At 36.1% G+C, this 25,678-nt stretch overlaps 2 protein-coding genes across 9 annotated transcripts in view; one reads left to right on the forward strand and one right to left on the reverse strand.

Moving 5' to 3' along the window:
- Window positions 1–8,793, forward strand: part of LOC128016416 (multiple PDZ domain protein) — a 77,351-nt gene extending 68,558 nt beyond the window's left edge. For all 6 annotated transcript variants that reach the window (XM_052600891.1, XM_052600892.1, XM_052600893.1 and 3 more), the window contains 7 exons: window positions 4,794–4,875; window positions 4,950–4,987; window positions 5,110–5,232; window positions 5,326–5,430; window positions 5,941–6,029; window positions 6,619–6,742; window positions 6,819–8,793. In XM_052600891.1, coding sequence (XP_052456851.1) covers window positions 4,794–4,875; window positions 4,950–4,987; window positions 5,110–5,232; window positions 5,326–5,430; window positions 5,941–6,029; window positions 6,619–6,742; window positions 6,819–6,965 — 708 coding nt within the window. In that variant the 3' untranslated portion in view covers window positions 6,966–8,793. The remainder of the gene's footprint in view (window positions 1–4,793; window positions 4,876–4,949; window positions 4,988–5,109; window positions 5,233–5,325; window positions 5,431–5,940; window positions 6,030–6,618; window positions 6,743–6,818) is intronic.
- A 323-nt stretch (window positions 8,794–9,116) lies between these two features.
- Window positions 9,117–23,543, reverse strand: LOC128016418 (equilibrative nucleoside transporter 2). Of its 3 annotated transcripts, none has more exons than XM_052600907.1 (13): window positions 23,300–23,543; window positions 19,542–19,589; window positions 18,281–18,362; window positions 17,206–17,351; window positions 16,942–17,081; window positions 16,164–16,298; window positions 15,930–16,027; window positions 15,757–15,832; window positions 14,472–14,650; window positions 13,382–13,484; window positions 12,534–12,619; window positions 12,013–12,212; window positions 9,117–10,856 (listed from the first exon to the last, which is right to left on the reverse strand). In XM_052600907.1, the coding sequence occupies exons 2-13, from the start codon at window positions 19,571–19,573 to the stop codon at window positions 10,745–10,747; spliced, it is 1,389 nt and encodes a 462-aa protein (XP_052456867.1). In that variant the 5' UTR covers window positions 19,574–19,589; window positions 23,300–23,543; the 3' UTR covers window positions 9,117–10,744. The 3 variants fall into 3 exon arrangements, with proteins under 3 accessions (XP_052456867.1, XP_052456865.1, XP_052456866.1); XM_052600905.1 differs by having other exon boundaries at window positions 14,472–14,668; window positions 23,300–23,541; XM_052600906.1 differs by lacking the exon at window positions 23,300–23,543 and adding an exon at window positions 19,734–19,841 and having other exon boundaries at window positions 14,472–14,668.
- Between the last annotated feature and the right edge of the window lie 2,135 nt (window positions 23,544–25,678).

The following is a 25,678-nucleotide window of genomic DNA, read 5'->3' on the forward strand; positions in this document are numbered from 1 at the left end:
CGTTCACGAGTCAAGAACCGGTTGCATCGGTTTTCGGATGACCAGTAACGTTAGTTCTTTCTGACAGTTCGATTCAATAAACCACTTGAAGAAAACAGTTCACCAATTCTTTTGCGCTCGATGCAATGGCGTCATTGGCGTTGACTGCAACTGGGCTCATAACATTAACACAGAATCAGTTCAGAATCAATCACCAAAAGAATCAGTTCAGTTCAGACGCTCTGTGTGTCAGTTTGCTTCACGCTAAATCACACATGCGCAGTATCATCAGCTCCTCGGTTCACGAATCGGACGCGTCTGACACTAACGGTTCTTGACTCGTGAATGAGTCATTATCTGGCTCGGCTCGGTGTTCATCTTCAGTTCTCTCTTCACATCAGTTCAGTCAGTGTACTGTTTGAGTCAATGAATTACTCCGGGATATTGGTTTGTTTTAACTCAGAGGGAGTGTCAGACACATTAAAAAAGTTAACAGCTTAATTCATCTGTGGATTAATGCGTATTGGAGACGCGAACTGTTTAAAACGATTCAGTTCGATTTGGTGGACTGTTTCAAAAAGATCCGGTTACATCGAATGATTCGTTCGCGTACCACATATCACAAACTGCTTTGTTTTTAACTGTCTTACAACAGACACGGAAGAGAAGACAATGCTGAATAAAGTCGTAGTTTTTGCTATTTTTGGACCAAAATGTATTTTCGATGCTTCAAAAAAATTCTAAATGACCCTCTGATGTCTTAGGGGTTTGAAACAACATGAGGGTAATGCCGCGTTTCCACCGAAATTACCCGGAACATTTTTACCAGGAACTTTTTTTCCCAGGAACTTTTTTTCCCCCAGACCTGTTGCTTTCTGCGTTTCCACCGCGGTGTAAAGTACCGGGGAGATTAGGCAAATGACTGGTGACGTAGGTCTGCGCGCGTTTCTCAATACAAAGTACCGCTGATATAAAAAAAAAAAAAGTATGCTGATTTTGGACGTGCATCATCGGTAGTTAGTTCAGACTTTGTGCATTCGACTGGGGAGTGTGATGTCTGCAACTATGCAAGTCCGGTAAATCTATAAACAGCAGCGTAACTATATATATGTGTATATATATATATATATATATATATATATATGTGTATATATATATATATATATATATATATATATATATATATATATATATATATATATATATATTTATTATACTTGATAACTTCAGTCAGCTCGTCTTGGCTACTGCAATTTTCCCTACTGTATATTTACAATAAAACGAAATAAGATATCAAATACCACTGCCTCCTTTGGTTTTCATTTAAGCATAATAACAGCTGCAGAAATGTACTTAGTTCAGGGATATGTGTATATATACAGCCATTACAATGAAACGAAATATTATATAAATTTGCCTTTTTTATTTTCATTTTAACATATAGATAAATTGAATACAGACCAAATAAAACCTGTTAGATTTACCCCGCAGCTGAATTATATTTTATGTTTAACCACTAAGGACACATCAGAGCCAGCGGCGCATATCAGAAGATCTATCCCAGGTGAGGCTGCTTCTCGGCGGATACATGAGGACTGAGCTCCCGCTGATCGAGTTAAGCTCTCCGTCGCAGAGATCGGCGAAACACATTTTTTAAATAGGCGCTGTCTTTATAAATAAACCACAGATTTGAGTTTTAAACAACTATATTCTCGCCTGAAATACTTTTAAAATTACATTTCATGACACAATAACAGTAATATTTGAAAATGATCCAAATAAATGGTGGTTGAACTCAGATGGCTTTGGCTAAAGCAATTTTCCCCTCAGTATATATACAATAACACGAAATAGGATCTAAAATACCACTGCCTCCTTTCGTTTTCATTTAAACATAATAACAGCTGCAGAAATGTACTTAGTTCAGGGATATGTGTAAAGTTATATACAGCCATTACAATGAAACGAAATATTATATAAATTTGCCTTTTTTATTTTGATTTTAACATATAGATAAATTGAATACAGACCAAAGAAAACCTGTTAGATTTACCCCGCAGCTGAATTATATTTTATGTTTAACCACTAAAGACACATCAGAGCCAGCGGCACATATCAGAAGGTCTATCCCAGGAGAGGCTGCTCTCGGCGGATACATGAGGACTGAGCTCCCGCTGATCGAGTGGAGCTCACCGTCTACGAGATCGGCGAAACACATTTTTAAATAGGCGCTGTCTATATAAATAAACATCAGATTTGAATTTTAAACAACTACATTCTCGCCTGAAATACTTTTAAAATTACATTTCATGACACAATAACAGTAATATTTTGAAAATGTTGATCCGAATAAATGGTGGTTTAACTCAACCAATGCTGCGTGAACTCAACCAATCAGAAGCCGCGTTTCCACCGCAGGAACTTTACCCAGGAACTAGGGACTTGGTCCGGTACTTGGTGTGTTTCCACCGCAGGAACCAGGAACTAAATAAAAGTTCCGGGTAAAAAAATGCCCCCCAGAAAGTCCCTGCTGGCGAGGTGGTACTTTTTTAAAGTTCCGGAACTTTCGGGGGCGGGACTTTGGCGCTAAACATTCTGATTGGTTGAGTTCACGCAGCATTGGTTGAGTTCAACCACCATTTATTCGGATCAACATTTTCAAAATATTACTGTTATTGTGTCATGAAATGTAATTTTAAAAGTATTTCAGGTGAGAATGTAGTTGTTTGAAACTCAAATCTGTTGTTTATTTATAAAGACAGCGCCTATTTAAAAATGTGTTTCGCCGATCTCTGAGACGGAGAGCTCCACTCGATCAGCGGGAGCTCAGTCCTCATGTATCCGCAGAGAGCAGCCTCTCCTGGGATAGACCTTCTGATATGCGCCGCTGGCTCTGATGTGTATTTAGTGGTTAAAACATAACATATAATTCAGCTGGGGGGTAAATCTAACAGGTTTTCTTTGGTCTGTATTCAATTTATCTATATGTTAAAATGAAAATAAAAAGGCAAGTCTATATAATATTTCTTTCATTGTAATGGCTGTATATAACGTTTCACTTATCCCTGAACTAAGTACATTTCTGCAGCTGTTATTATGTTTAAATGAAAATGAAAGGAGGCAGTGGTATTTTATATCCTATTTCGTTTTATTGTAAATATACTGAGGGGAAAATTGCAGTAGCCAAAGCGATCTGAGTTCACGCAGCATTGGTTGAGTTCAACCACCATTTATTCGGATAATTTTCAAATATTACTGTTATTGTGTCATGAAATGTAATTTTAAAAGTATTTCAGGCGAGAATGTAGTTGTTTAAAACTCAAATCTATGGTTTATTTATAAAGACAGCGCCTATTTAAAAATGTGTTTCGCCGATCTCGTAGACGGTGAGCTCCACGCAATCAGCGGGAGCTCAGTCCTCATGTATCCGCCGAGAGCAGCCTCTCCTGGGATAGATCTTCTGATATGCGCCGCTGGCTCTGATGTGTCTTTAGTGGTTAAACATAAAATATAATTCAGCTGCGGGGTAAATCTAACAGGTTTTCTTTGGTCTGTATTCAATTTATCTATATGTTAAAATGAAAATAAAAAAGGCAAGTCTATATAATATTTCTTTCATTGTAATGGCTGCATATACACATTTCCCTGACCTAAGTACATTTCTGCAGTTGTTATTATGCTTAAATGAAAACGAAAGGAGGCAGTGGTATTTGATATCATATTTCGTTTTATTGTAAATATACAGTAGGGAAAATTGCAGTAGCCAAGACGAGCTGACTGAAGTTATCAAGTATCATATATATATATATATATATATATATATATATATATATAGTATATAGTTACGCTGCTGTTTATAGATGTTTATAGATTTACCGGACTTGCGTAGTTGCAGACATCACACTCCCCAGTGAATGCACAAAGTCTGAACTAACTACCGAGTATGCACGTCCAAAATCAGCGTACTTTTTTTTTTTTTTTTTTTAAATCAGAGGTACTTTGTATTGAGAAACACGCGCAGACCTACGTCACCAGTCATTTGCCTAATCTACCCGGTACTTTACACCGCGGTGGAAACGCAGAAAGCAACAGGTCTGGGGGGAAAAAAGTTCCTGGGAAAAAAAGTTCCTGGTACAAATGTTCCGGGTAATTTCGGTGGAAACGCGGCAAGAATGTTTAGCGCCAAAGTCCCGCCCCCGAAAGTTCCTGAACTTTAAAAAAGTACTACCTCGCCAGCAGGGACTTTCTAAGGGGCATTTTTTTACCCGGAACTTTATTTAGTTCCTGGTTCCTGCGGTAGAAACACACCAAGTACCAGGCCAAAGTCCCTAGTTCCTGGGTAAAGTTCCTGCGGTGGAAACGCGGCTTAAGTTATTAATGACATCATTTTGCAAATTGGGCTAACTAACCCTAGTAACCGTTTTTTGTTTACAAGAAGTTACAGTCAAAGGAATTGTGATTGTCCTTTAGGTTAATCATTTGAAATAGTAAAAACAATTACTATTTTGAACAAAAATGTTCAAACTTTTGACTACTTTCTTTAATAACTACATAACACAATACTTCTACTTTTACTTTCAGTACTTGAGTAGTACATTTTAAAATAGACTACTTGCAATACTTAAGTACAAAAAATGTTGAATACTTTAGTACTTCTACTTAAGTGTGGTGCTTAAAGAGCACTTCTACTTCTACTCAAGTCACTTTTTTGATAGAGCGCTTGTACTTTTACTCAAGTATGGGTCTCTAGTACTTTATACATCTCTGTTTGGTGTGTATGCGCTCAGATGTGTGAAATATCTGTGTGTTTTCAGACCAGCGAGACGGGCAGCGGGAAGGTCACTCCTCTCTCCAGCTCTGCAGCTTTACAGGGAGACACCGAGAAAACACACGAGTGTAAGAACAAACCGCTCAACGTTATGATTCATGCTCCATTCTTGATTTTCAACCTTTCCCTTCTTGCCTTGCAGTGCTGGATAGAGACGTCAGGACGGTGGAATTCACAAAGGTCTGTATTTTTTTTTTCAATAAACCATTTAAACAACCAATAAAATGAGATATTTTGGGTCATGTGTCTAGGCTGTGAGACTCATTCATTGTTTCCCGTGTGTGTGTGTGTGTGTGTCTCAGGGCCCGTCAGACTCTCTGGGCATCAGTATCGCTGGAGGAGTCGGCAGTCCTCTGGGTGATGTGCCTATATTCATCGCCATGATGAACCCCAGCGGCCTGGCAGCTCAGACGCAGAAACTTTGGGTGTGTGTGTGTGTGTTTAACATCTGAAGCTGGTGTGTATTTGTGAATCGCAGTCTCTTGGGTTTAATATGTGTGTGTTTGTGTGTGTAATAGATTGGAGACAGGATTGTGTCTATCTGTGGAGACTCGACGGAGGGAATGTCTCACAATAAAGCTGTTTCACTGCTGAAGAACACGACAGGAATCATTCAGCTACAGGTAGAAAACAACACGATATCCACTGTGAAAAAAAACAGCATTCCCTTAAGCATACATTGAACTCTTGATTTTGAACTGAATGTCATGTTTTCTAAATATTAACGGCATGTTATTTGCACTTAAATGAAATGTGTTTTGTCACAATACTCGAATTTCTAACTTCGATATGATACTTTGAAAGGTATCGATATTCGGTACAACCGGGAAGAACCGCAGAATATACTGTTCATCAATGGTGGCAATCAGTAAGCTAATATCTGCTGAAGAGACCAATTTATGTGACAGATTTGATTCATTGATTAAGATTAATGAAGGCTTTAATTCATACGTAAACATTGTTTTATTACCATTAGAACTTTTGCTCACTCAGTGTATGTTTGAATTGACAGTTGGGGAATTTTGTTGCAGTAGCACAAGTTTGATTTCAAACTTTGAATTGAATAAAAAATGACAAGTAACCAGTCAGTAATAAAATAAGAACAAATACTTGAAGTATTAATTACTTTGTAGGTGGTTGCTGGCGATACAACAGTGACTGGACCGTCAGCAGAGCAGACAGCAGGACTCTCAGCCAGCAGCATTTTCCACGATGACCTGGGGTTTGTGCACAAAACTCTCTCTTTAGCCTCATAAAATAATATTCATCACGTGCCAAATGTGACTCTTACTACTGGCTTTAGTGAGTCAACTAATAATGGTTGGTTTATCCTGAATCTCAGTTCCTTTCTGTATTCAAGTCACCTTTATTTCTAATAAAGCTTTCAGGGTTGCGGTTGCCAGATACTTTATCTCTTTTTAAATCCAGATCTCCATGAATTCTCACATTTTCACACATTTTTACCGAGAACATCATTCGATTTCAGCCAAAACTTTTGTGATCTTTGACTATGAATGCATTGATTTTTTTATTATTATTATTTTAGTTTTTAAGGTTAACACCCAATGTCATTGTATGAGGAGAGTCAATAACTGGTTACATTAGCAAAACTATGAGTATGAATGAATGAATAAATACAATTGCATGTCAGGTAAGAAATATATATGGTCAGAAAAATGTCCTAATCGAACCCTCTCTTGTCAAAAAGTGCATTTTTGATATTTTTCTTTTCTAATCATGCCCCTGTTTTTATGGGTATAAAATAATGTGATTTAAAATCAGAACATCACTCTCTTCATCTGTGTGTGCAGTCCTCCGCAGTGTAAGAGCATCAGTTTGGAGCGAGGGCCTGACGGACTGGGCTTCAGTATCGTGGGTGGATTCGGCAGTCCTCACGGTGACCTTCCCATCTACGTCAAAACCGTCTTCAGCAAGGTAACGCTTTCACACAGCAAGTGTGTTCATCCACTGATGCCACGAGACAGACAGATGCATTATTGTGTGTGTGTAGGGGGCCGCGGCAGAGGACGGGCGTCTGAAACGCGGGGATCAAATCATCGCTGTTAACGGCCAGAGTCTGGACGGAGTCACTCATGAGGAGGCCGTCTGTATCCTGAAGAAAACCAAAGGAGCCGTCACACTCACTGTGCTGTCATGAACACACACACACACACACACACACAGGTCCTGTAGATGTTTCAGACACTACGAATGAGAGCATTGTTTACTGCTAGTTTGTGGAGGATCCAGCAGACTGCTACAATCTGCCGTACTACGCTGAGAATGCACAAACGATCCACACACACACGTATTTGTCCTTTAAAATGCTGAAAGTGCACACAGCTGTGTGACACAACCCGTAATAATGTACTTTCCCATCATTTCAGAATTAGAAAATGCACAAATATCTCTTTCCTGTTGCGTTAAAAAACTGGGTGAGCTCCATTGGTTTCCATGCAATTTGCCAAAAATCAACTGTGCAAAACATTTTTTAAAACATTATTTCTATTGTGTTAAGGGTCAGTTTGTCCAAAATATATACATTTTCTCATGTCTGCGTGCAGTTGAACACTTGCAAATAATTCCAAGTATAAATAGTAAAAAAAATATATTGTATTTAGTGCACTAATTATTGCCATTTGTACTTTGCATTTTTTTGGTTTTGTAATTTGGGTAACACTTTACTCTAAGGTTCCATTAGTTCATGTATTAGCTAACATAACAAACAATGGACAATACATTTATTACAGTATTTATTAATTTTTGTTAATGTTAGTTAATGAAAATACAGTCGTTCATTATTAATTCACAGTGCATTAACTACTGTTATCAACTTTTGATTTTAATAATGCATTAGTAAATGATGAATTTAACCATCTAAGATGAATAAATGCTGTTGATTGTTCATGTGTAGTTTATGTTAACTGGAGTAGTTAACTAATGAACCTTATTGTAAAGTGTTGCCATAATTTTGTACTTCACAAACTCAACTGGTTAAAAAAAAAAGAAGTGAATTTTCCTTGAGCAATTCAGAAGACAAATCTTCAATTTTGATTAAACTCAAAAGTTGTATATTTCATAAATTTAAATATATTTTAGTGTTTGACGCTTTAACAAAGATTTTCTGTTTTTTGACTGAGATTTTTGGCAAACTGCAGGAAACCAGCGAGGCTCATATTGACCTGCCTTTCCAAAACTCAGCTGCGTGTCAAACGTTTGCATACACATCCATGTCCCTTAATAAGGGAAAATGTACAAAATTTCAACACGAAAAAAAAACAGTTTAACCCAAGACACAACAGAAGGGTTAAAAACTCACCATCAGTGGTGTACGGAGGGAATAAATCAATGACATTTTGTGTAGTCAGTCATGGGGGGAAAAACTTATTGAATAGTCTATTGTCTATAGCAGCAGTGGGTAAAGAGCAAAAATACAGAGCACCTTACGATTGAAGGATCTCAATTTTACACACCACTGTTAGGAAAGAAAATGTGAAAATTATATATATAAAAATGAAAATGTAAAAAAAAGAAATAGCAATACTCCTAGTATTACACTGCAAAAAAACATATATACTGATGGGGCAATAGGGTGAGAGTCCTGAATGAGTACACACACACACACACTTGATTTTAATCAAGACAATTTATACTGATTGTTGGCTCTAAATATTTGAGCAACCACCTTTGCTTATTAAAGAAAACTTCTACTATACAGACGGTTTGATATTGGTAGAAGCAGTGTGTGTGTGTGTGTGTGTGTGTGTGTTGTGTGAGCAATGTGCTGATACTGATGATTTATTTGAAAAGAAAACAAGCATCAGTGCATTTAACGACGTTTCTGAACGATTGCCTTCACCGGAGATGTTTGCTGCTGGATGTAGAACAAACTACTGTGATATATTTTGTTATATTGTCATGTTCCTCTGATACAGTATTGGATTTCACTACAAACACAAATAAAAGTGACCTTCAGCACACAAAAATCGCTTTCATTTCATCTCTTTTTGAAGCAACTTGCATGATGACAATCGCTTTATAAAATGCAAAACAAAAATGAAAAAAAGTGTAAATTACAAATATGAATAGACATTTATTTCAGTATATCTGTTCTTCAAGATTCAAAAACAATCCCAGAATACAGTCACCTATAACAACATCCACTTCATCCACACAGACGAACGAGATCACACTCACACTGCTGGCTCTTCAGACGAGGAGTCACACACATGATACAGTGGGGTCTGTTGAACGCATGACTGTAAATGAATCTTGTGTTTTTGGAGGAAGGAAGATGCAGAATGGGCGATTCTACTGTATAGAACAGGTGTTTATTTCATATATAATTAAAAGCATCACTCTAAATCAACACTGAAAGCACTACAAAACAATCAACGTTTTCAAAAGATCTGTAACATTTTGGTCCTATAAAAAAAATTCACCTCTCAATTTCATATGGCACTTTGTACACTCCCAACATGTGCATACAGGACGTATCACAAATATGTAACTTAATACTCCATATGCATGAGTGAAATGAAAGGTCACAGCAGTCTAAAGCAGGTTTCCACATGAGATGAGCTCATGACAATCATCACAAGAACTTACATTGGACTGTGATACAGGCCAGAAAAGAAACCTCTGTAAGGGACAAAGACGTACCTCAGGAAGCTTTTTAATGTTATCAATTAAAAAAATATATATATATATTGACCACAAGGACACTCAAATAATAATTTGATTTTATAAAGACAACAAACAGGCTTTTATAGTAATTTCACACACACACAAAGTAAAAAAAAAAAAAAATGGATATACCGGTATATTATCTGGCGAACATCTTTGCATCGCCCCAATCAGTTCTTTATACAGAATGAAAGTGATGATTGATTTCATTTCCATCCTTCCTTTACAAAACATACTGGAAGGAACGTCAAATTGAGAGTATACACTTTCTTGTTTTGTTTTGTGGTTTGGTTCACAGAAGTTTTCTCTGGAGCCCAGGTTATAAACTGTGGTCTCACAGTCAAGCTTTAATTTTCTGTTTTGAAAAATTGTTCTGTTGTTTTCTTGTCCTGCCTGCGGGACCCTAATAATAAATGCATTTTCTTTAACCCCCTCAATCTTTGAACACTGATGATGTCATGAGCATCACCGTCCACACGTCTTCTAGTCTAAATGCATTATCTTGCTTTTTTTGTTTTTTTTGCCATTATCAGCATAATTTGAAACGCTGAAGCGACTAATTTTTCTAAGAAAATCTGACATTTTGTACATATTGTAGGTGTCGTACCCTTTTTTTTTGTTGACCTAGAAAAGTACAGAATCAGAGAAACTTTGATATGTATATAACTGCATTTTACATGTGTAATATATATTCCACAATTATAAGAAATGTAAATAATAATGTTCCCTTCAAAAATTAAATTCCTGAATACAAGGGTTTCCCAGTAAAAATCTCCTGTTCACGGAAATTAGTAAAAAAAAACACGCAATATTTTCCTGCTTTTTGACATTTCATTTTATCAAAACTTTATGTTGTTCCCTGTGTCCTGACATTCAATATACACACACACACACATATATATATATATATATATATATATATATATATAGGTATATATATATATATGTGTGTGTGTGTGTGTACGTATACTGTATATATGTTTAATGCTAAGAGTAAAACACAGTACAAATCTAGGTTTAAATAATCAAAAAATGCTTCTTTATAGTTTGTTTGATTCATTTCTCCCTTTATGACAGCATGGTGATTCTGTACATCATGTTTTTTAGCTGCCAAATAAACTGGCGTAATGTCGCTGCTTCCCTTCATGACTGTGTCTGATGTGTGTGAACAGTAAGAGATGAGACTGACTCCGAGCGCCGCTGCAGGAGCCTGAGAGCCGAGGATTCAGGAGTGAGAGTGAGAAGATGAGGTCAGGCCAGCAAACGCAGAGGAAACGACAACGCTGCTCCCAACGACAGACCCAGAGCCAGAAAAAACGTCATCAACGCACCGGCCGTCTCAGCATCTTTAGGCTCCACAAGCCTGAGAAGAGAGAAACATCAGCATGTGACGTGTGCAGTGTGTTCTCAAAGGAACAGTTCACCCCAAATCAGAATCGAGATATCTGTGGTTCCCTGAGTAGGGTTGGGAATGCATTATAATTTGTAAAATTGGGGCTTTATGGACAGTGTGTATACATGGTTATAAGTGTAACAGGTTGTAGTTTATTAATTTAGGGAAATAAACAAGTGTCTCAGCCCTCAAGGGACTATTTTGCCAAAAAACAAACACAAAATGTCACTGATCGTGTAAAAACATCAACTTTGAAGCACATGCTGATCGATGGACTAATATTACTCTACATTACTTACTGCCTTCCAGCAACACTACATTCAGTGAAGGGAAAATAGGAAAAAACATCATCATAGTTCATTTAAATGGAACCGGAAATGTTGAATTTTGACATTGGCAACCTTTAAATTAAGTTGAAAGTAAGTAATAAACAGTATTGAGCATTGAGCAGTTGAGTATTGTGCATTTTTCTTTACCACTATTTTCTAAATACTTGTTTAATCATTTTAATGGAACAGGAACCACAACATTTCTAACGATTACCAACTGTAGACCTGAAGGTTTTTCTTTTTTTTAAATCTGAACAGATTTGGAGAAATGTAGCATTGCATCAGTGTCTCATTAATGGATGCTCTGAAATGGATGGGTGCCGTCAGAATGAGAGTCCAAACAGCTGATAAAAACAATACAATAATCCACACCATTCCAGTCCATCAGTTTATGTCTTTAGAAGAGAAAAGCTGCACTCTCATTCTGACGGCACCCATTCACTGCAGAGCATCCATTGCTGAGACACTGATGCAATGCTAAATTTCTCCAAATCTGATGAAGAAACAAACTCGTCTACATCGGATGACCCGAGGGTGAATACATTTTCCGCAAATTTACATTTTTGGGTGAACTTGGGTGATCATGTGACACTGAAGACTAGAGTAAATGCTACTGAAAATTCAGCCTTGCATCACAGAAATAAAATACATTTGAAAATAAATTACAATAAAAAACAGTTATTTTAAATGCCAATAATATTTCACAATATTACAGTTTTTACTGCATTTTTGATCAAATAAATGCAGCCATGGAGAGCCTTTTTGTACACATTATGTGCTGAAACTCATGTACTCACTGTGGTGCGTAGGTCATGGACAGACACACAAAGTATCCGCTGGACACAGAGAAAAACAACATGATGGTAGCAAACACGATGTCATTGGAGAAGAGCACAGGCATGTAGTGTCTCTCCTGTACGTTACACATCATGAGCAGCGGGACGAAGACCACTCGACAGACCACCAGCAGCGGGAACAACCGACTGTCTTTAGACGGCTACGGGAGACACACAACACACAGGAGAAGTTACATACTGCACGAAAGCTCCACCAAGAAACAAGAACCACATTATTAAACAAATAAAATGAAAAAAGAAAACATTTTCTCACAGGCTGTGGAAAAATGCCACTTTCTCCTTCATTCAGTAACAGAAATATATCTCAAAGTGCCATTAACGTTCACTCAGGTATAGAAACATTTCTAAGAAAGTAACAAATATTCACGTCACACTGGTTCTGAACAACTTGAGTTTTTTTTATCTGCAGTTCTCTTGGTGGTGAACTGATGAAAGAATTAATGCTAAAATAATTCACTCACCCACTTCAATAATATCGTGACAGTTCTGCCAGTAAAGTCCATCACGTTAAACAAGAGAAAACAAAAAATAGGAATGAAGTATCGTTCTGAAAGAAAGAGCGAGATAATTTTTTTTTGCTGCACATCCTTATACATACAACAGTGAAAAGTGCTCAATCGTGCAAGGTTTTGAAAACACTTCTTTGTGTGTTATTCTTTAGAGATCCACCAGATGGTAGCATTTATCGTTTGATCAGGTTAAAAAAGCCAATAAGAAGTCAAATTAAGTAGAGATATGTTATGAAATGATTTAATCGATTGTTTTTGCCAGACCAGATAAAAACATGGTAAAAAAATATATATTTTCTGAACGTTGACAGTATTTTCTGAATTATGGAGTGAAAAAAGGAAAAAATCTTGTTTGATTTTGTTGACATATCGATGTTCAGAATATATATATATATATTTTTTTTTTTTTTTCTGGAAATGTATGTAATATTAGATAATGCCTCAATTTAATATTTAACAAAACCTTCATAAAAATGTAATACAAAACAATTGTCTTAACGCATTGTGTGATTAATCAACTGGGTAAAGCATGGTGATATCTGTTCATTCATCTGTTGTGTCTTGTTTTAAATTCTCATTCTCAGATAAAACATTAGACAAAAAAAAAAGAAACTATTAGCACTAAAGCTAAACAATAATTTTAAAAATAATTCATCTACCATTGATTTTAAATATTATAAATATTGTAAATTACATTGTAAATTATTGTAAATTATAAATATTTTCTTTAAGGGCTAGGGTTTTAATGAATAGGTAGTCATTGTAATTACAAATGTAATCAATATTTGTGTGTTTCATACCCCATTTTCCTCCATACACAGTTTTCACATCCACAATAACAGCAGGGAAAACTGACAGTGTAACTGTGAATACAAACGTCACACAAAACGCCATAAGCCAAATCTAGAGAAAGAGAAAGAGAGAGAGAGAGAGAGAGATGATGACAATAAGCCACTGTTATAACAGCCAAAACAGACCACAGGCTGTAATACAGGTTTAGACTGTATCAAAGTATAGCGTCTGCTCTCAAGAGTTATAATAATCTGCTGATCTGATCATTGATCATGGTTGTATTTCTCTAGTAGTGCTACTGAATCTTAGCACTACATTCGACACTATCGACCACAACATTCTTTTGAATTGACTAGAAAATTATGTCGGCATTAGTGGAATTGCATTGGCATGGATCAATTCTTATTTATCTGACTGTTGTCAATTCGTAGCAGTGAATTATAAGATATCACATCGATCAGTGGAGTATGGAGTACCTCAAGGCTCAGTACTAGGACTGTTGCTTTTCACACTTTACATGTTACCCTTAGGAGAAACCATCAGGAAAAATGGATTTCGCTTTCCCTGTTGATACTCAGCTCAATATCTCTTTGTGGCCAGACAAAACATACCTATTTGCAAACCTAACAGAATGCATAGCTGATATAAAAACAACTGGATAACCAGTAATTTCCAACTGCTAAATTCTGAGAAAACAGAGGTGTTAATTATCCGACTTAAAACCTCAACATGTAATAATCTAGTACACCAACACTTGATGGCTGCTCTGTTAATTCCTCATCATCAGTTAGGAACCTAGGTGTGCTATTTAATAGCAATCTTTCTTCTGAAAACCATGTTTCTAGCATGTTTACATCTAATCTAATATTAGTCGGTTTCATTCTCATTCCGAGGTCACCGTAGCCGCCAGATCCAGTTCGTATCCAGACCAGATGGTGTATGATATTTGATGTCATCACTGATTCAACTGGGAACTGTTTTCTATTGTCCTCCGCACTATTTTCTTGTTTGACACTGTAAAGCTGCTTTGAAACAACCAGTATTGTATAAAGCGTTATATAAATAAAGGTGACTGTTATTGGTCAAATATAACGGCACCTTTTTGAAGACTTCCAGGATGGAGCTCTTCTGTGTTGACTTGTTTTCTGACTGCAGTGGGATGAAGGCCTGTCTGACCCCCTCCTCTTCGATCACACTGCTATCACCTTTATTAGGATTCCCGTTCGCCACAGAGCCAACAGACAGATCACTGGTCTTCTCACAGCCTTCAACATCACCTGGAGGGACAGAGTCACCTTAAAAATAAAATAAGTGTGCTTAATTGCATTGAATGTGCACTTGTAGTCAAATTGCAAATCATACAAGTATATTTAAACTAAAAAACATACTTGCAGATAATATAAAACAACATAATGAAATAAAAGGACACTTAAGTGACTTAAAAAGGGACATTTTCATGACTGTTTAACACACTTAAGCACACTTTTAAAACACTTAGCAAAAATATGTATAGTTAAAGGATTTTTTTCTTTCTTTTTTTTTTACTTAAAAACATTCTATATCATTGTTTTAATCATCTTTTATGTTTTAAAGTACAATTATTTGAATGTACTTGAATAACATAGTAAAGCACATACTTTATAATTATAATTTTAACCTTAGTTTGTTATTCAATATTATATATTTTGCATATTCTCACAAGTTAATTACCATCAACATCAGTTGATCAATAAGGTTTTACTTTAGAAGTCTCTTCTGCTCACCAAGGCTACATTTGATCAAAGATACAGTAAAAACAGTATAATTGTGAAATATTATTACAATTTAAAATCTGTTTTTATCTGAATATCTGTTCAAATTTAATTTATTCCTGTGATCAAAGCTGGATTTTCAGGATTTAACACATTGTTGCTTTAAAAAAAATTCTGACCACAAACTTTCGAATGGTGGAGTATGTTGTTACAGAATATTTCCTTTTTAAATAAATACTGTTCTTTATAACTTTTATTTTGATGAAGTTTCAGCTTTGCCTCCATAGACATAAATATTTTTTTTAAGTCTCAAAAGAGTTTGAAAAATAATGACATTAAAGTATATTTTAGAATAATATATCAAAGTATTAATGACATTGCAAATAAAGATGTACTTAAGTTGGTCAAAAATACTTAAGTTCAGCTAGCTAACTGCATTTAATATACATTTAAATTGTAATACATTTTCATTCAATTGCAATTAACATGAACTGAATGTAATGTTTTCGACACTTAATTGCATCTCAAATATGCTAACATGTACTTCTTTTTCACATGTAAATGAGTCTATATTGCTTTTAACTGGTGGCATGGCAGTCCACTATCTGTGAGTTTATAGACTGTAAGTTCACCTGTAGGCAGCAGCCGGCTGGACGTCTCAAGCTCGTAACTCTTGCTTTTGCGGTCCAGGTAAAACCTAGCAAACTCCTGCACACACACACACTCCAGAGATCAGTCTCAGATTCAGATGACTAAGAAACCGCACAGATGTGACAGGATTACATCTAAACACACACTCACTGACCAGTTTTGGGAGCAGCATGTAACTGAAGAGTGTGACTAGGGTCCCGACACACGGAGTGATGAAATAACCCAGAGCTGCAGACTCACTATCAGCTTCACCTGTCACACACACACACACACACACACACAGTGAACAGATCTATACAGAACTTCGTGAGAGGTTACTCACATCCTAAATATAAAAAAAAAAGAAACGAAATAACTAAAATGATAGTAAAATAGCACAGAGTCTCACTTGCGATGGCGAAGATCATTGCAAGAGCTGCAAATGTCCCACCGAGCCCCTGTCCGCTCATAAAGATGGCACTGTACCTCTGCGGCAACAATCCCACCAAACCAAACAGACTTCCCTGTAACACGGCCCCGAACGCTGAGAGACACACAGACATAAATACCATGAGCACACTAATCACCATGAGGGTGATCTACATTAAACAATATTTTTATGCATGTCAGTAATTCTGCATTCATTCTGAAACCGTTTAAAAGGGTGTTTTCAGTGAGATAATTTTGGAGTTGGTTCGATTTTTTTGTGTTTTTGAATGGTCTCTTCTGCTCACCAGGGCTGCATCTAATTGATCAAAAATACAGTAAAAACAGTAAAATTGTGAAATATTATTTCAATTTAAAATAATGGTTTTCTATGTGAGTATATAGTAAAATGTAATTTATTTCTGTGATCAAAGCTGTATTTTCAGCATCATTCCTCCAGTCTTCAGTGTCACATGATCTTCAGAAATCAGTCTAATATGAGGATTTGCTGCTCAAGAAACATTTCTGATTATTATCAATGTTAGAAACAACATATTTGTGAAAACTGCGACATTAAATTTTTTGGGGGATTCTTTGATGAATAAAAGTCAAAAAGAACAGTATTTATTTGAAATATAAATATTTTATAACATTGTCTTTACTGTTACTTTTGATCAATGCAATGCATTCTTGAACACATACCGTATACTATATGCATATGAGTGTTGCTAAACAATGCTGAGGTTTCTCTAGACACTAACAATTGATGAACCAGACAGTGGCCATGGTGACGGAGAAGAAGCGGTCCTCCTCCATCGAGATCTTCACCAGCACAGCAGTGAGGACGAAGAGGATGAGGATGAAGACCAGACTGCCTGCTATCCTCACCTTCTCTGAGATCCTGAAACACAAATGATCGGGTACATGTTGCAAATGTTAATGTAGAATTCATAGCTATGTGTCAAGTCCACGTGGTTTTTGTGCACCAGGAAAAAAAAAGAAAACAAAAAAAGCACAGTTCTCACCAATCATAGAGAAAGGAGTTGAGGAAAGTGAACAGCAGCAAAGGCAGCTGGGACAGCAGAGTCATCCAGTTATCAAAATAATACTCCTTCCTGGTGGTTATTGTTCCATTACTCCATTCAGACGTGTTGAGTCTGTTGTTGAAATACTGTAAGAACCAAATATGATTTAGAAGCAATAAACAAGCCATTTTAACACTACATTTTAATCAAACGCAACATTATGGTAAGGAAAAATCAATACTAGTGGTCAACTGACTGATTTCGGTTTTTATTGATCGTCGATACAGATGACCTATCAAGTAGGGTGTCCTATATACATATATATACATATATATATATAAATGTGAATAATTAAATGTGAAGTTTATAAAACAGAGAGTTCCGGTCCTTGATTCTGATTGGCTGAGCCACGTTTAAGGCTGTTGTAAATTACTCTACAAACATACAGCTTTGTTTACTTCTGTGTGTTGCTCGGCAACCACTTTGTTGGAACCACAACTGTTTGAGGAACTCCATTGTTTGGCGGAAGAATACTGTTTTTATTAATATCATTAGACTTTATTTGCTGTGTTTTATTCTGTGAAACCTTGCTATATATATGGAATAAACGTTTTATAAAAGCAATAATCCTCATGAAGCAGTGGTTTACAGTGAAATTATTACAGTGAGGGGGTTTTCTTTTTATTGCTTTATTCTAATTGTATTTTGTTTTGTTATTTAAACTTAAACGCATCTCAAATAAGACTATTCTACTAACTATCATTCATAAAAATGAACTGTAACTGTAATAATATTACGCCTGTATAGTGAGTGCGAGAATGGAAGATAAAACTCTATTCTAATCAGTTTAATTAGCCAACTACTGTAGCAAACTAATTAGTGAACTTATTGGAGAATTCGGATCGAAACAAGATCAATAAAGGGCTTGGGGAAATTCTCTCAGCTTAAAGTGCCTGTAAAAATAGAAACAACTGTGGTGTTCCAGAAACATGTTCTGAGAACATCCTGTGTTATTCCCATATGACCAGCGCTGGGTTTAACTCCCATATTTGGAATGTTTTCCACATTCCGTTACCATAGATGCCGTCATGAAGAAGTTCCATGGCAACAGCGTTCCCAGGCCAAGGATGAAGAATATGATCCCGACGAAGAAGCCACTACAGAGAAGAGAGAGAAGAGCAGTAAACAGACTGTTCATGTGAAATCATGACATTTCAGATTTAATTTCTTATGTCTTTTTTTTTCTTCAGGAATATACGAGTAAAAGCAGGGAACTGAGTATGTATCCACACTATTTTCTGATCAAAAAAATATTTTAATTATCCATACTCTTATGAGTCAAACTACAACAATAAAACAGTATTATTATTAATGCTATTAATTATTATTATTATTATTATTAGAATATATTTTTTTAATTTATATAAAAATACACACAGCCCATCTATGGCTGTACTTATATGAACTATATATATATATATATATATATATATATATATATATATACACACATTAGGGGTGTAACGGTACGTGTATTTGCACACAAACATATTAAGTGGCGGAAGTCTCCGCGTTCAGAGCAAATCCCGCCCTGCAGCTGACTCTAAAGTTTTGAAAAGGCATCACGCGAGTCTGAACATCACTACAACTAGGAAAAAAACGACCGTAATTCAAACGCAGCTCCCGTCGGCATTTAAACAGACCTTTGCTCTTGATTCCGATCGGTCCAATGCTATAACGAAATCTGAGCAGGTCTAAAAACTGAAACTGTTGCTGCACTTTACACTTTGGAAAAGTTATATGTATATATATTTATATATACTTTGCAGCAGTATTTTATTTCTTATTCCTTTTAACTTAACAATAGCAACACTGGTTACAGGCTATTTACAAGCTGGTTACATTGTCATTTTTAATAAATCTTAGCTTAATTTACTCTGAGTTAATCTTTATAATTGACTCCTGACTGTCTATTGCCAAATTTAAGATGATTGCAAATTTTTAAGACATTTTTTTTACATGATTTAAGCTTTTTTTTATTTTGAAAAGTAAACTCAAGACTCTTTAAAGGCTTCAAAAGCCCCTACCTTTAAAAAAAATACATGAATTAATTAATAATGACAAAATGAATGACTCGAGGCAATGGCGGGAAGCTATTAGCTTGATTACAGTCTGTTCTGTTGACTCACTCTGTGCTTTCAGAGCAATTAAACTCAAGCCACACCCTTGTTCTAAGTCACATATCATTGTGCTTCACTGCGATCACATCCATCCTTTAGTTTGAGACACTTCTGTGTTTTAAAGGTAAAAAATGAAATCCAGAATGAAGAACATACCGGTCTGCAGGAGCATCTTCTCTTGGGCTCATTTTGTACGGGTGGCAGCTGTTTGACAAACAAAACATCAAATCATTAAAACACAATTCTAGCTTTACATTAAATACATCACAAACAGCACAAACATTGACCATCTAAAAGCTGCTACACTCAATTATAGTCTAGAAAAGAATGAGAAAAATACATTTTTACCTTTATTTACTCCAAATACAGAAAAGATCTAGGTAACAGTGCAGTTCCTCCACAAAACAGCAAGACGCCTGGTACATGACTGCTTCTGCTACAACAGTTTAACTACACTAAACGTGAGTGTGCATGTGGACAAACATAGCATTCTGTGAGCAATGGGGAGCGGAGAGTAGGAGGAGCGTTCAAGTTACAGAGGGTTTACTCTCGCAATGGTGTTAAATTGGAACGAATGCAAAGATAAATAATAATAACAGACTACTATATATATTTTGTGATAATGAGCCTTCTTTAAAAGTGCACTTTAGTGTATTAAATGTGCACTTATGCACTGTTAAAGGCATATTAAAAAAACTGTACTTGCAGATAACATACTTAACACACTTCTTAAGTACACTTCTAAAAGTGGCAAATTAAAAGTTTTATTTTAAATTACATTTTAAATTAGTTTTAATAACCTTTCATTGTGATTTAAAGAAGTTAAATTAGATGTGTTGAATAACTGAAGCACATGTTAAGTACATTTTTATTTGAACTTTTATTCAATATTACAATTAAAGTGAATTGTCACAAATTGCAACTTCATTACAAATGTGTAGTTGCAAATGTTTAAATACATGACCAAAAGGTTTCAACTGAAATTACATTAAAGTATGTTTTAGTTTACCATAAATGCTTGTCATATTTCAAAGATAGAATAATAAAATTGCAAATAAATATGTATTTAAGTTCTGCTTAAATTATAATATATTTTTGTCTAAGTGCAATTAACATGCATTGAAGTGTCTAAAAACATTACATTCAGTTCACACTATATTTTTTGCAGTAAGTATGCTATGCTTTTTACACTTAAGTTTTTCAAAGAGTCAGGATTATTTCTTGAGAAATAAAATCGCTTAATCCATTCTTTATCTTCAATTTATTTCATCAGCTTCTTAAACATTTTAATTTTACTTACATTTCTCTTGGTTTAAACCACTAAATTATCTTAAGTACTGTATTCAGTTGTACTGTATTTTAGACTAGCTGTTTGAAGGCGCTACATTTTATAGATTTAACCGGCAACAACGAAACCTGTTACACAGCATTATTTCTATCAACGATATTTGAAGTTATTGCGTAAGTAGGGTTTTTTTCCCCCCAATTTATTTCAGTTATGTGTGGAAAGACCCACATTTGAAAATCAAGCAGTTTGTTCCCAACAGCTCACAAATTATCTTCACAAGAGCCAAAGAAATGAAACACAAGGGTAACAGCATGTGAGTAGATAAATAGGGTCACTTTAGAGGGTAACACGAGGAAGGTAATGCTGGGAACTTAGGTGGCAGATATGCAGAGAATGTCAATGGATTAACTCTTTAGTGACTGGTCTAGTGCTTCCATTCAAAAGATCTGTTAGAGCTTCAGTAGGTTTCTCTCTGGATTGACTGCATTTAACAAAACATGTGGCGAAAGGGATTTTACATGATTGGATGGATAGGAAATATATTGAAGTAAAATCTAAAGTATTTCAAGATATCCATCCATTGACATTGAGCAATATCTCAATATTTATGAACTTTCTCTGTAATAGCCATTGATGCAGATTCAAAAATGTTTTAGTGCAAGAAATAATAAAAATGTAGTTAAAAAGCATCCTATTTTCAGCACTGTTTTTCACAAACTGAACACAAGGATGAATTATATTTCATTATCTATGCTGAAAAAAAAAATGATGATAAACCTTGGGTGTTTTTTTACTAAAACTTGGTCATTTTATTAACTGAAAAAAATTTCCACCGATAATGGCTAGTGATTGATTTGCTTACTCAGGATCGTGTTCATTAAAACCTGGACTAGGGAAACTTTTACCTCTCATTTTTATTATCAATGTCATCATTTGAACGTTTATGTACTCAAAAAGTGTGCTATATGGTTGTTGTTTGTTATTTGCAGTATAAAACCTAAAGTGATTTCGGTGTGTAGTAGTACTTTTTCATACTCAAGACAAGGAAGGATCGCAAAACTAATCAGATTACATGCTCTTTAAGAAAAGTGCATTCAAATAATCTTGATATTCATGATGCTGCTTAATTTTATATCAGCCAACAAAACCTTCTTGAGTATAATGCAAACAATCTATGCCTCAAAATCAATCAATCTGAAAGATTTCTCCTTTTCTTTATTGTAGAGACCCTTATTTGTCATGGACCCATTTATATTCTGTCTGACGCTCTATTCCAGCATAAACAAACCTCACTGAACAGATTTAACACAAACACATCTCTCAATCTTCCTCTTGTCCACCCCTTCTTCAGAAACATCATCTGAATCTAAAGAGAGCACTGCTTCATTTACAACAGCCACTCCTCAATAACATTTTTGCATATTAAAATACAGAGATCATACGCACTAGTCAGTCAGTCAGGATATTAAAATTGTGGTTTACCAGAAGTCTCTCCTCTGCTTAAAATTCTTTAGTGATTATATATATACATAGGCCTATATATGATTCTTGAGATAAGGAACAAAACCGGTCCTACACACAAAACCCCTAAAGTACTTTAGATGTTCCCTAGATGATTCATAACTGAAGACTTCAAACTGTTATTGGGTGGAAAAAAATTAAATTATGATGCTTTTAAAAACATCTAATGGAGTTGACACAAATTATTTTATTAAGTGTATAAATGTTAAAAAAAAAAAATAATTCAGCAAAACCTGCTCCTTTCCATGGTTCATTAGCTGTGACTTTTCTCTACAAACATAAACATGTAGAAATAATGTATTTTTAAATAATAAAAACATGTTTTGTCCCTTATCTCAAGAATAAGCAAATACGTATCCCTTACGAAAAATAACCATGGTTAAAGTTTTACTTTAACCATAGTAAAACTGTAGTAACCCATGGTTTTTTGGCGTGTTGACTACCATTTGTATAACCACAGATTTACTACAAATACCATGGTTAAACTATGGTTAATTTAGCAAAACCATGGTTAATTTTTGATTACCATGGTTTAACTATAGTAACCATGGTTTTTTGGTTTTATTTGTAGTAAAACCATGGTTAATTTTCATAAGGGCATACACACAAACACACACATATATATATATATATATATAAACACACACACATATATAAAGATATAGAAATATTATAGAATTGTTAAAGACGAATCGAATGTAGAAAGCCGGTTTTCTTTTTTCTTTTCTTTCTTTTTTTTACAAATACACAAATAAAAGATAAATAATAATAAAAATTAAAACAAATTAAGCTAGAGTGTTATTTCGTATTGCTTTCAGACAGAGACTTCTTTGACCGTCTGCGTGGCACAAAAGCTGCTCTGTTTCCTCTCCGCTGGGCGCTAATGCCATAAATTACTGGAATAAACACCAGCAAATTCAATTCACTGTGAGAGAAACAGAGCGCGACACACACACGGATGATGATGATGATGATGATGATGATGATGATGATTTCAGAACGCTTTGTCATCACAATCATTGAGTTCACGGCGATCAAGTTTGATATATAAACATATAAATGAAGGTCAATCGGAGGAAAGTCGTCGTTTCGTTTATCTACTCACTTGTAAACACGATCTTCTTGGTTATTCTCTCATTTCATCTTCTCCATCCACGCGCATAATATCCGCTAAACGTGCTCTATACGCATTTCATTAGGATCCGCGTGTATCAGGAAGCATGCACCACATGGTCTCTGCTCAGGTTTTCTTCGGCAGCTGGCGAACCAGCAGCTTGTGGTGAATTACCGCTACCAGCCGGATTGGAGTCCGCACGCACCTACGGCTGCTCTGACGGTCTTCTGCTGGAGGAATGACGAGCAGTCCCACCACCCCAACAAAGCTCCAGTATCCCTTACATTTTAAGACAGGTGTTATAGCCCAAATGAAAACACAAAAGGGTATATATGAAGAGCATTTATTTAAAGGCTTATTTGCATATTTTCTGTTAATTTAACATTGCTTGTCTTTACATTTACATTTTATTTTCATTCCACACATTCTTTTCATTTCATATTGCTTTTCTTTTACAGTTTTTCTTTTTATTTCACATAACTTTTCTTTTACTCTTTTAGTGAGTTGTTGTACAAATTTGTTGCAGACTTTGCATTCTTTATAAAAGTAAATTCGCTGTCCCATTTATCCTGGTATTTACACATGGGTTTTGGTTCTTTGGCAGGTGTGCCTTCACTCTTTATCGTAGCATCCATCATCCGTCTCGGTTTTTTCTTTTGTTGTTGTTGTTTTTCCCGCGTTATAACTCATGTCACCTGACCTCACACACCCCTCGCGACAGGCTACTACAGGTGGCAGTTATCGCGAGACTAGTGACAGAGCTCAGATTGGGAATGTTTTTATTATTATTATTTTATTAATAACGCAGGTTAAAATAAAAAAAATTAAATACGGGAGATTTACGGGAAAATACTAATACGGGAGGACGGCGGGAAAGAAGGGTAAAATACGTGACTTTCCCGGCCAAAACGGGATACTTGACAGGTCTGATAAAAACATGGACGTAGTGTCCGTGACGTCACCCGTAGACTCCTGAAGTGTGTTTTTGACATTCACAGTAAAAAAAAATGGACACAGCGACCCCATTGGATTCAACGGAGACAAGTGAAGTCATCTCGGTTACGTATGTAACCACGGTTCCCTGAATAGGGAACGAGATGCTGCGGTGACGTCACCGTATGGGAACACCCCTCGGTGTGACATATGTCTGAAGCCCTATACCATCCCGCCAATCCTATTGGCCAAATAGCGCTTGGCACCACCCCACGCATGTGTACACATCGTATACCTGGGTGTCGAGCGCTATTTCGCTTAGATTTCATGAACTGAAGAAGAAGAATGCTATCAAGGTATGGAACGGCCGGAACCACAGCATCTCGTTCCCTATTCAGGGAACTGTGGTTACATACGTAACCGAGATGTTCCCTTTCATGGGTCACTCCGATGCTGCGGTGACGTCACCGTATGGGAACCCTATACCATAATGCCTGACGTACCTGATAGCTGGGATCCAAAGAAGCATCTGCTCAAGCGGAGAGAACCCGGGAGCCAGGAGCCATCCTGCCACAGCACAGATATCATCCATAGAAGATCCACTGAGAAAAGCTTGTGAAGAAGCCACTGCTCTCGTGGAATGAGCTCTAATTCCTAAGGGCGAAGCAAGTCCGCGCGCCTCATAGGCTAAAGATATTGCCTCCACCAGCCAATGGGACATACGTTGTTTTGTGACAGCATGGCCTTTATTCTTGTGTCCGAAACAGACAAACAGCTGGTCAGATTCATGCCATGGGGCTGTTAGATCAACATAAGTCTTGACCCCGCCTTTGCAGGGGGTAAAGCCTCCAAGACCACTTGTTGAAAGCGGAAAGGGTTAGAAGTGACCTTAAGGACATAATTAGGCCTGGGTCGCAGCAATACCTTCACAGAGCCTGGTGCAAATTCCATGCACGAGGGTGAAACAGAAAGAACCTGTAAATCCCCAACTCTCTTGAGGGAGGATAAAGCCACAAGAAGAACTGTCTTTAGAGTCAGGATTTTATCCGGTATAGTTTCCAAGGGCTCAAACGGATGCCCTGATAAACCTTGCAACACAATGGATAAATCCCATGAAGGAACTCGCACAGGGCGGAAAGGCCTCAGCCGCCGCGCACCCAGAGATGTATAAAGTACTAGAGAACCATACTTGAGTAAAAGTACAAGTGCTCTATCAAAAAAGTGACTTGAGTAGAAGTTGAAGTGCTCTTTAAGCACCACACTTAAGTAGAAGTACTAAAGTATTCAACATTTTTTGTACTTAAGTCTTGCAAGTAGTCTATTTTAATATTTACTACTCAAGTACTGAAAGTAAAAGTAGAAGTATTGTGTTATGTAGCTATTAAAGAAAGTAGTCAAAAGTTTGAACATATTGTTTTTACTATTTCAAATGATTAA

Source organism: Carassius gibelio, chromosome A7 (assembly GCF_023724105.1).
Source record: "Carassius gibelio isolate Cgi1373 ecotype wild population from Czech Republic chromosome A7, carGib1.2-hapl.c, whole genome shotgun sequence".
NCBI classification, from domain to species: Eukaryota; Metazoa; Chordata; class Actinopteri; order Cypriniformes; family Cyprinidae; genus Carassius; species Carassius gibelio.

Excerpts from the sequence above, each read along its gene's own strand:
- LOC128016418 (XM_052600905.1), bottom strand. The coding sequence starts at position 19,573 with ATGAGCCCAAGAGAAGATGCTCCTGCAGACCG. Across the intron at positions 16,028-16,163 it reads AATGATCTTCGCCATCGCAA|GTGAAGCTGATAGTGAGTCT; the intron begins GTGAGACTCTGT and ends TGTGTGTGACAG. Across the intron at positions 14,669-15,756 it reads CAGCCGGCTGCTGCCTACAG|GTGACTCTGTCCCTCCAGGT; the intron begins GTGAACTTACAG and ends TTTATTTTTAAG.